We start from the raw sequence: 12,054 nt of genomic DNA on the forward strand, positions 1-12,054 counted from the left end.
CAGCATCTATCATAGGAAATGTTTTGTTTTTGTTGTTGATTGTATCCCCCATCACTAAATTAGAAGCTCCATAAGGGCAATAATTTTTGCCTTGTTAATTTATAACCAGGCAGTACATTAATAACTTACAATGAATACTTTTTTTTTTTTTTTTTTTTTTTTGAGACGGAGTCTCGATCTGTCGCCCAGGCTGGAGTGCAGTGGCCGATCTCGGCTCACTGCAAGCTCCGCCTCCCGGGCCGACGCCATTCTCCTGCCTCAGCCTCCCGAGTAGCTGGGACCACAGGCGCCCGCCTCCGCGCCCGGCTAATTTTTTGTATTTTTAGTAGAGACGGGGTTTCACCGTTTTTTTAGCCAGGATGGTCTCGATCTCCTGACCTTGTGATCCACCCGCCTCAGCCTCCCAAAGTGCTGGGATTACAGACGTGAGCCACTGCGCCCGGCCTACTTTTTTCATTTATTACTACATTTTCACAGCAGTGCCTGGCACATATTAGGTGCCAAATAAGTACTTGTTAGCTGACTGAATTAGTTACAGTAGGCCTGATGAATTATAGTGATTCTGGCAGATGTTCAAGAAAACCAGGATGCACAAATTAATCCCCATCTGACCTCTGTTTGTCTTATTCTAAATCTTCCTTCTCCTGCCTCCAGCCTACCTTTACTGAAAATACCCTTCTGAAACATTTTCTCCTCAATTCTCAGATTAAGCCAATCCCTGGCTATATTTCCTCTTGCCCAGTAACTCCATCCAGGGATCCTCCATTTCTACCCTCCCAAGACCACCTCCATACACCAGCCCCTCTCCCAGTAGGTAGGGTCCTGCATCTTCAGGCAGGGTGTCTGGAGGAAGCGTTAAGTGTAGAGAGGTAGGTGAGGGAGCCTGTGGGCCGGGAGGAGTGTGGGTAGGATATGTACATGGGTGGCAGAGGGAAAGAGGAAGGTTGGGAGGGGGAAGCAGGAGGAGAGCTCAGGTGTGTCAGGGAAGGGGAAGCTGGTGAAACAGGCGATCATAAACAGGAAGCAGTACTAAGAAAAAGACAAGAGCTCTGATTGAGCCAATACCAAGAGGGGAGTGCTCCTTGCCCTGAGCAGAAACTTTGGTGAAGGCTTCTCACAGATTTGGCTTCTACCTGGGCTGGCCTGTGCCTAAAAGCACAGGCATTATAGGTGGTCTTTGAAGGCTGACTGCTATTCCAGCCTTTATCTGTGGGTCCTTGAGATGTATGTAAACAACCTGCACCTCTGATTGGAGTGGTGGCTTTGAACAGTGCGGTATATCAGTGTGAGGCAACTGGGTTCTACGGTGCGAATAACTGCTGTCTCCAGGTCTAGTATCATCTAAATCGTTTTGCTTCAAGCAGTCTAATTCATTATTTCCATCACTTGTCAGAATATGTGTCCTCAATTTCTGGGTAAGGAAATATGATCAGACATTAATAGGCAGCTAAAAAGCACATTAAGTTCGTAGCTTTATTTTATTTTTTTAAATTATACTTTTAAGTTCTGGGGTACATGTGCAGAACGTGCAGGATTGTGACATAGGTATACACGTGCCATGGTGGTTTGCTGCACCAGTTCGTAGCTTCCTTGATTTTGGTGAGGATGATTTTTTGTGTTTGTTTTTATTTTTTTATTGAATATATTTGCCAAATACCAGACCTCAGAATTTCTATCAAGTTTCTCTTAACCCACAGCTTGTGAGATAAAGTTGCTTTAATCTGTGTAGAATTGAGGCAGTCAAAGTCTAAGGAGTTCTTGTTTGCAGATATGATAGCCTCCTTTTTTCCCTTTTGATTGGTTAAGTTTTTCCTGTTATCGAAAGCCTGTGTTTAGGGCTCTATTGAAATACATTTCAGTGTATCTTGTTGCCTGTTTCTTCAGTTTTATTGGAGGGAAAAAATTTAAGTCAGGCTTGTAGTTTAATAAAAGTAAACGTCTCACCTGATTACATCCTTTCTATAAACTGAGAATTTGAACTTGAGCTCTAGCCCAACCAAATAAAGCTAAATCCCTCTCCTCACTCGACAGACCTGTTAAGCACCCCATAGCCATGGGATCCTTTTTCTTCCCCTGATAATTTCTCTTTGTAAAAGAAAATATTTAAAATGGAGTTGTGCCTCTCTGAGTGGGACCCCCCGTTTCCTCCTGGAGCCCCATCCCCTGCTGGGGGCCTTGATGCAGGCCTTGGGAGTGGGTGTTTTAGGGCAGCAGTAGCAGTAGCAGTAGCAGATGAAACTATTGCTGCCAGCAGAAAATAACCCATGGGTAGAAGGAAAGAAATTGTGTGCATGAGAGATGACCACTTTTTTTCTGAGTAGGATATAGTCAGTGTCAGTATGACTGACCTAGAACCCAGGATCATGTTTGGGAAGTTGAAGAGAAAACTCATCTGGGAAGCAGAAGAAGATCCTTAATATAATCACTTAAAAATAATCTTAATCTTAAAAAAAAGGATTCTCTGGCTGGGCACAAATTTTGAAGGCTACAAGTAATAAAAATCAAAACATTTTCCTTTTAAGTAATTAATGGCAAATATTGGTTTTATACATTCAGACTTTATGTTGTTCTTTTAGTTGAAACAAGCCCCCGTTGTTCACTTTAACATAAAAACAGTCTTAGACTTACAGTTCTTAAACATAACTTATTCAGTAGCATACCTCATTGATATACCGTATTTGTGCAGAGTTGGATATAGAGTGAATTTCAAGAAATAAAACTCCAGTGATTTCTGTTATAGTCGTAGATACATTTCCATAGGTAACCAAATGGAATCTAAATAAAAATAAATTACATATTAAAACACAGAAAAAATTGTATATTAAAGGGGGAAGTTGTTATACAACTTGTGTTACATTAAATGTTATAAAATATAAAACATAAATCATTTGCTGAAAGGTAAAATATACCAGAAATGGTATTTCTTTAGGAGATTTGCTGATTTTATTCCATGATCTGGATAGTCACTTTGTTATACTAAGATGTTGATTCCGTTTATCTTTATTCCTAGATAAAGTCTTTTAAAACTTTTATTTTGAACTTGGGATACTTTGCAGTTTTTTTGTGTAGTAGCCCTGATTAAGGTTACTAGTCTTCAGTATGATAAATACTGCCTTGCTGACTTTCGGGTATCCTTTAAAAGATAATTTCCATAACTTCATGAATGTTCACCATCACATTTTAATTTTCTTTTAAGCCAGAGTGGGTATAGAGGGTCTCTAAATAAGATGTCATAAAACAGGCCAGTTGTGGTGACTCCCAGCATTTAATCTGCTAACCTTTTGAGCACACTATTATGAATTACTTGGCAGCTTCTAGGTACTCTGGTATGTAATTTTAGGGGGGAAATTTTATATATGTGTGTATACATATATTTTTTAATTTTTGTAGAGATAGGGTCTCACTGTGTTGCGGAGGCTGGTCTTGAACTCTTGGACTCAAGCAATCCTCCTGCCTCGGCCTTCCAAAGTGCTTGGATTACAGTCGTGAGCCACCATGCCCATATGGAGTTATCTTTTAAATTTAAGAATTTCGCCGGACGCGGTGGCTTACAGCTGTAATCCCAGCATTTTGGGAGGCTGAGGCGGGTGGATCACCTGAGGTCTGGAGTTCGAGACCAGCCTGACCAACATGGAGAAACCCCGCCTCTACTAAAAATACAAAATTAGCCGGGTGTGGTGGCGCATGCCTGTAATCCCAGCTACTGGAGAGGCTGAGGCAGGAGAATTGCTTGAATCGGGGAGGCGGAGGTTGCGGTGAGCTGAGATTGTGCTATTGCATTCCAGCCTGAACAGTAAGAGTGAAACTCCATCTCAAAAAAAAAAAAAATTTCTATATGTTTTATTTAGATTTCCAGACATGCATATATGCAAGGCCCATAGAAATATAGAGTGATTCATTTTCTAATTAAATGTTGAAAAAAATCAGATTCAAGTACTGTAAGTGAAAGAAAAAGCAAGATATAAGACAATGTCTATACTGTGTAACCATTTGAACAAAGAGAAGGAAAAGTGTATATATTTGTGTTTTATTCTGTATTAATTTTAAAAAATCTTTAGAATAAATTAGATGAGACTGCTAAAAGGTGTTGCCAGTTAGAGGGCAGGGTTGGGACCCAGAGAGGTGGAGGATAATGGTAGAAGAAGGATTTTGAATATATTTAGTTTTTTTCATTTAAATGTATTTGCTAAATTTTCAATATCATAGCAACTTTAAACACCTTTATTGAGGTATAAGTGACACAATAAACTGTACATGTTCATACTATATGTACATTTTTAGACTTTTTTGAACCATATGAATATATTACCTATTTAAAAATCTAAAGAAAATATTTAAAACTTTAACAGTTGGCTAAATAAATAGATAAATAGCAAAGCTGGTTTACTCTGGATTTTGTTCTATGGACTTGGGCCTTTGTGGTTCATTGTAAGAATTTTTATTCCCCTTGACTTATAGAAATTCTGGGTAAGGTTAGCTTGGTGATATTGCAAGCAAAATATTCTCTTGTCATCTTTCAAATGTTACCTAATGCAAAGGATTTTGAAAACAAAACAGTAAATACAGAGAAATTTTAAAAATTAGAGTTGTAGCCAGTGATGGGGATTTAACCAAAATTCTCTGTGTAAATAAAAGAGATTAAGGCCATTGTTACTTTACCCTCCATGATCCCTTGGCAGGGCTCTGCCTCTCACCTCACCCATTTAGGACTACAGAAAATTAAACGTTGGGCATGAAGTCCTACCAGGAGGACTCCGGCTGGCCTCAGTACAGCACTGAAAGAATGTAACTTCACCCTCACTTCACTTTCACCCCTGTGCTTCACTTACATTCTCAGGTTAGAGTCATTTTGACCAGGCCCTTTCTTGGTCAGGGAAAGGGTCTTTTTGTATCTGTAACTACACTCTGGTTCTGTGGGCAAGAATGACATTTTCTGCTCTGTAGAACCGTTTGTTGTAACCTGTCTTTGGGTTTATGAGAACTGGCTGAGGGCAAGCAAAGATGAGAACTTTCTAATTCAACTTTTGCATGTTTGCTGACTTCTCCCTCCTTTTGTCCCTTGATCTGCTAACCCAGATAATTGCTTTGTCCCATCCGGATTTTATCTCTTTGAGAGGAGTCAATCAGACTCAGAGACCCAGTGCCATTGTTGGAATCAACTTGCTCTTGTTCTCGGATTTCCACTTTCTGTGCCACCTGGGTACCCTCATGGACAATTGGCATCATTCTTTCCCAGTCCAGTTCCATTATGGGAACCAAGTACTTAGGGAAAACAGGGTAACCTAGTAGTAGAAGACCTGGTTTGGGAATCAATCTGAGTACAGGACCTTACATTGCCATGAATTCTGTCACTGAGCAGGCAGAACCTGATTCAGTGGTATGGCCTTGGTAGGTGCTTTGCAGAAGTTTATTAGTGGATTGACTAGGACAAATTCTCTTATAGTTCTTTCAGTTGAAAATAGAGATGACTTTTGTGTTTCATTGCCATAGAGCTATACTGAAAATAATACATTAATGAAAGTTGTTTCTTGGAAAATAAGAAATGGATATATAATGTATTAAATGGAGCTGGTTTGTAAAATGTGGTGTGGTTGAGACAGTATCTCAGGTGCCTTCTAACTCCCTGTGTGTCAGCCTCTGTGAGAAAGGGCACAGTTTGGTTGCAGCTGTACTACAGGAGGATGGAATTACATCTGTTTTTATCTGTGAGTGATGTCTTTTAGATGCCAGATGCAAGCCAGCTTTGTTTGCCATTGGCATCTATAGGGTATTTTCCCTCCTGTCTCTCTGTGATGCAGCATTCAATAAATTATATTATCTTGTCCTCAGACCAAAATTTGAAGAGACAATAATGTCTACATTTGGTAGGGGAAGAAACTGTGGTTTAGAGAGGTTATGTGATTTGTCCAAGGTTACATAAGTAAATGACAAAGCTGCATCTCTGTATATCATGCTCCCCCTTCTGTGTCCGTGCTTTAGCTTCTAATTTGTAAGTACAGAATTAGGAAACATGACCTAAAGGTTTTTAAAGGCTCTGACATCCTGATCTGAAATCAGCTAATCAAATAATTATTTAGAGTCTTAAATTGTTTTTGGAACAAGGAAGAATTTACCTACTATAATAATAAATTGAGTATATTATGTCCAAAGTACTGTAGAAGTAAGAAATATAATAAACTTTTGCCATCAAATAGTTACCCTCTAGGCTAGGTGCAGTGGCTCATACCTGTAGTCCCAGCACTTTGGGAGGCTGAGATGGGTGGATTGCCTGAGCCCAGGAGTTCAAGACCAGCCTGAGTAACATGGCGAAACCTGTCTCTACAAAAAGTACAAAAATTAGCCGGGCGTGATGGCGTGTGCCTGTAGTCCCAGCAACTTGGGAGGCTGAGGCAGGAGAATCACTTGAGCCCCGGAGGCGGAGGTTGCAGTGAGCTGAGATTGTGCCACTGCACTCCAGCCTGGGTGACAGAGCAAGACCCTGTCTCAAAAAAAAAAAAAAAAAAAAAAAAAATTTACCCTCTAGAAGTTCAATGCCAGAAGTAGACATGTAGTTTTCTGTAGTAGAGGATTTCGTATAAGCAGAGATGGACTAGGAATCTGAGAGTATTGAAGGTCAAGGTGAAGTCCAAGCAATAAGCACAAAACTTCAACTAGTGTTAATTAGAAAGTGATTGATTAAAGGAGCTTGGCAAGAAAGGAAAGCACTGAGTCCAACTTTAAGGGCTCTGTATGTCTGGGTTGCTAACTTAAAGTTCCAGGTTAAGGGGTGAGATTTTTTTAAGACTAGGAGTTAGTGATTCTCTGAAGAATGAAGCAGGAAAAAGTGAAGGATAAGCTTCCTTAAGCAACTTGGTGGTAGGGAGGCGGCCTCCGGAAGGAGACATGCCAGGGTCATGGTTGTGAGCTTCGGCACTTCACAGTCCTAGCTCAGCAGCTGCTGTGACAAACATATCAGTTGTTTTTGTCCTTCCTCTTCCTTAAAAGATAGCTGAAATTTATCGAACTTCCAGTTTTCCTGCATCTTCTCTCCTCCATGAGGGCAATTTAAAAAGGCTGCTGTTTGCGCCCTGGTACTCGCGTGAGCTCATATGTGCACACATATACGCCTACCCACTCATGACAGGAATTCTCAAGCCATTTCAGAAGAGATTTTTTTTTTTTTTTTTGTCCTGATAAGACAGGATTGCTAACTTGGTCCTCAGCTGCTATTTGTGGGGTTTCAATAAATAAGCAAATAAAATATAGGAAAACTATTTGGAATAATAATACTTCAAGCAGCTTTTGATAGCCCTTTTAATTCCATACTACAGGTCATTTAGTTCGGAGCCCTGGGTGTTTATAATTCATGATATGTCTTGTTTTGTTTTCTTTGAGTTTTTACATTTTGAAGTAAAATGGAATTATCACTAGTACATTTTTCTGAAGCCATACCAATTTGTCCTTTTTATTTGTTTGTTCAAATGAAGCAGTGCATCAAGTGTGGAATTAGATTAATGGAGTAAATATTATGAATCATACACTCTCTCTAATCTGACACTCTTTCTTCTTCTTTTGACCTCACGTTTTTGTTTTCTGTCTTTCCCTCTCCGCGTAGGCTTTCAGTCCAGTGTAAAGCTGTTGGAGCGCGGGAGCAAAGGTAAAGAATGATGTAATGCGCTGGCTGCCCCAAAGCATCTTTTGTTGTGGAATGGTTATTCCAGTCATCTCTTTATGAATCAAATGTGAGGGGCTGCTTTGTGGACGGAGTCCTTTGCAAGAGCACATCAACGGGAAAGAGAAAGAGACATTCACTTGGAGGGCTCTTGCTGAAAATGGGTTTAACTCTCCTTTTGCCAGTCACCACCAGCCTGACCTCATACACTTTTAGTACAATGGAGTGGCTGAGCCTTTGAGCGCACCACCATTACATCATCGTGGCAAATTAAAGAAGGAGGTGGGAAAAGAGGACTTATTGTTGTCATGGCCCATGAGATGATTGGAACTCAAATTGTTACTGAGAGGTTGGTGGCTCTGCTGGAAAGTGGAACGGAAAAAGTGCTGCTAATTGATAGCCGGCCATTTGTGGAATACAATACATCCCACATTTTGGAAGCCATTAATATCAACTGCTCCAAGCTTATGAAGCGAAGGTTGCAACAGGACAAAGTGTTAATTACAGAGCTCATTCAGCATTCAGCGAAACATAAGGTAAATGCTTTCCTTTTGCCTTTTTAAAATAAATGGACACACTGAATGGGGAATAATTTTAATTGAAGCCTCCTCTTTAAGTAGAGAAAGTAATTTGAGGAAGTTTTGGTTGCTTTTTAAATTTTGATGCCTTGTGGTATCTCAAAATAATTTACTGTCCATATTGTCACATTTAATAATATTTCTAAACTATGCAGAAGGATTAACTTGCTTTAGTTTGGACAAGTGCTGTATTTTCTTGTGGCTTGCTAAAATTATTTTATTAAACACTATTATATTATCTGCAAATTTACTGAAAGGAAAGTCATTCTTTTCAAGTTCTTTGGAAAGAAAGTAGGAACTAATTATTAGGGGTGCTTTTTATATGTCATAACACATGTGGTAACACTGGTCAAGACTTAATGATATTATCTTCAAGGAAAGTTATTCCTGGGATACTAAAATGTTGTCTGTGTAGTGAGGAAGGCTGTTTTTTTCTTGACTAATACAAATGAGCTCATGTTTTAATTTAAATAAACAACTGATATCTTTGTTAAGCTGTAAAAGTCATTTTTACAAAAGTTTGTTTAGGTCCAGGGTTATGTTTATTTGCGTATTGTTTGGTTTATTTTGAACTTTACCGTTTTATAGCATAAAGGATTTAAAACCAGGGAATTGTGAGACCACCTACACAGAAACAGCACTGGTTTTGGTTTTTAAGAGTTTTGTATGCTGTCTATCCATAAATTGACTACATCTCATTTTTATTCAAATTATTTATTGAAAACAGGAAGCAATTATTTGCCTCAGCACTGGTAAACGTGAGATCTTACGCAGTAGTTTGAGATTACTTTTCTCACCTTCTTCCTAACAAGCCTCATGTTTGCATTTCAGGTTGACATTGATTGCAGTCAGAAGGTTGTAGTTTACGATCAAAGCTCTCAAGATGTTGCCTCTCTCTCTTCAGACTGTTTTCTCACTGTACTTCTGGGTAAACTGGAGAAGAGCTTCAACTCTGTTCACCTGCTTGCAGGTAAGGCTCGTGATGGAATTAAAAGGACTCAGAATCTTGTTGAGCTGTGTAAGTAAGCATATTTCACAGTGAGCTCACATTACAGTAGATCATCCCAACTTTGGTGTGTAAAATGACTTATTTATAGCTTTTGATTGATGTCACTGTCCTATTTAACTGGAATACTATATCATTCTTCCACATGGGTCAGTGTATTTTTGACTTAGCTCAAGTGCCTCTTCAGTTGGTATTAACTGGTAGTGCCACACAGATTTCCACACCCATATGGATAGCTCAAAGCCAGCTGCTTCTGTCTGCCTTTTTCCATTCACCTGTGATAAAAGAACATCAAATGATGAACACCTCAGCTACCGCTGTTAGTTCCCGTCCCTGTGGCAAGAACCAGACCAATATTACAGTGTCAGACTCTTACTTAACGTTTATAGTTGGAGCGGACTCCAGAGATAAGGTCACCTTTCTGGGCATTATGAACAATGAAATAGGGGGAGAATGTGTGCAGAATGTTTCTTCTGGTAAGTAGGGGAACTGTTTTAAAAGTTACTTGTGTATTTTTATTTGTTTTATAATTTTAAAAAAGTCTCAATGTAGAAATGCTAAGCAACCAGATGATTTTATAAAATGTGTGGGAAGGACCAAATATTCTATATCTGTCCTGAAGGACGGCATCATAGGAGTTAATCCCATCAGATTCCAAAGAAGGCTGTTCATCCTTTGCTTCTCGTTTTGCAAATGAAAATCCTTTCCCTGGGAATATAGCTTGACAGCACACAATAACCTTAACATAAAGCTGCTGTGTTAGGCAGATTCAGCTTCAATGATAGACAAGAGTGCTCTTAAATATTTGATCTAAGAAAAACAAAAGATTAATTAGTTGTTGGTGTGTTAATAATTTTAAACTCTGTGCAGGTTTAGATAAGATTTCCATGTCTCCCGTTCTCTCTCACAAGGTTTTCCTCAGTTCTCTAAGAACCAGGATAGTTCCATCTTTTTCATTGTCTATCTGTACACCTTTCATTTATGCTGTGATTCCGTCTGATCTTTCAATTAGTGTTCTTAAGTGAAGCCAGCTTGTCTTAGAATCTAGTTTTCAGAAGTCTGTAACTGAGAATTGTAATATTAGATTCTGTCTCTGTTGATAGACACATTCGTTTACTGGGAGTATAAGTGTGTTAAATATAACAACTATTATTAGCATTTCACTAAACGAATGTGCTGAGTTTAGGAACTCATTTCATGTTTCACATGGCCACTGCATGAGGGACTTTACCTTGGAATCCTGTTAATGGGATCAGGGTATCAGGGTTTTTCTTCTTCTTCTTCTTTTTTTTTTTTTCGAGATGGAGTTTTGCTCTGTCGCCCAGGCTGGAGTGCAGTGGCGCGACCTTGGCTTGCTGCAACCTCTGCTTCCCAGGTCAAGCGATTCTCCTGCCTCAGCCTCTCGAGTAGCTGGAATTCCGAGCACCTGCCACCACTCCTGGCTAATTTTTGTATTTAAGTAGAGACCAGGTTTCACCATGTTGGCCAGTTCTAGTTTCGAACTCTGACCTCAGGTGATCTGCCTGCCTCGGCCTTTCAAAGTGCTGGGATTACAGGCATGAGCCACCACGCCCAGCCAGAGTTTTTCTTAAAGAAGCAGTATACCAAGATGTCCTTCGTGACAGAGTGGTTATCCTGCCCTGCTCTTGTTTGAGACACTTTTACCCCACGGGGAGCCCTTACTGAACATCTCGGTCAAGTAGACGCCCCCCAGAGGAGTGAGCTCACATGGAGTTTCTAGCACAGGTGCTTTAGCCACTTGTTGTTACTCCTTTACCAGAGAGCTTTCCTGTGTTACCTGGGAAGGTTCTTATCGATCCTGTGTAGCCTTGGGAGGGGCACTCACTGGGCAATAAGGAAGAAACAGGACTGCCTGATTAGCTATGTCAACTCTAGGGACACATGGTATGACACACTGAGTCAGAACACCCTGACATCCCCGTTTCATACAGGAAGTGTTTCTTAGGCCTAAAGGAAAGTCTGTGGAGGCCGCGCCAGGAGCCACTTTAACTGTATTAGTAGCACGATATCTTCATCCACACCTCCAGAATCCGGTGTTTCTATTAGCTTAGGAGGTGACTTCAGGGTCTGAATTGCTTGTTTGGGAGTTTCTGAGCAGCTGGATTTCTTGTGACACCTCAGAGGGGATTCTAGATGATTAGAAGCCTTCCCAGTCATCCAAAAGCAATTGGGGATTCTTTTGGTTAGTGAATTTGTTCCTCAGGTTAGGTAGATCATTGGGGTAAGTGGATAACAGTATTGGAGAAAGTTTGGCCATCAATTCTTGGGAAACTGTTTTATTGCCACGGTCCAGCTGCTCAGAGGACAAGCCAGGGATGTGGGACAGAAGGACACATTGACAAAAGTTTCTTAAATGTTTTGGTTGGGGAGAAATAACTGAAAAGCGCGCTAGTTTCTCACAGGGGCTACCGTAAGTTACAAGGTCACTGGAGACGATTTTCACTGCTGAGTGCCCCTGTGACTTTCAGCAGTTGGAGATTTTTGTCAGTCCCGTTTGGACATGGTCATAGAAAGACAGAGTGGTTTCTTGGAATAATTTTTCTATCAGGTTAGAACTTTCAGCCACCTTGAGAAAAGAAAGCATCAGATATGTGAGATGGTTTTTATGGTCATTAGCTGTGGCAGTGAGGAATTGTGGCCCCACATCTACTCACACTCTCAGGGCTACCTTACCCACAGAAGAATGACTGGGTAACAAGGGAACAAGAGGACTCCCAAGAAATTGATAAGCTCTTTCCTTCAAACAAGAGGACACTGACACTTACCTGGAGGACCTGCTTACATGGTCATAAAAAATG

The 12,054-nt window shown here is 40.2% G+C and overlaps 1 protein-coding gene across 2 annotated transcripts in view; it reads left to right on the forward strand.

Moving 5' to 3' along the window:
* LOC105482186 (dual specificity phosphatase 16) overlaps positions 1-12,054 on the forward strand; it is a 92,847-nt gene that overhangs the window by 35,267 nt on the left and 45,526 nt on the right. For both annotated transcript variants that reach the window (XM_011742208.2, XM_071072189.1), the window contains exons 2-3: positions 7,595-8,187; positions 9,061-9,199. In XM_011742208.2, the coding sequence (XP_011740510.2) occupies positions 7,960-8,187; positions 9,061-9,199 (367 nt within the window). In that variant the 5' untranslated portion in view covers positions 7,595-7,959. The remainder of the gene's footprint in view (positions 1-7,594; positions 8,188-9,060; positions 9,200-12,054) is intronic.

This window comes from Macaca nemestrina, chromosome 10, assembly GCF_043159975.1.
Source record: "Macaca nemestrina isolate mMacNem1 chromosome 10, mMacNem.hap1, whole genome shotgun sequence".
In the NCBI taxonomy this organism is placed as follows: Eukaryota; Metazoa; Chordata; class Mammalia; order Primates; family Cercopithecidae; genus Macaca; species Macaca nemestrina.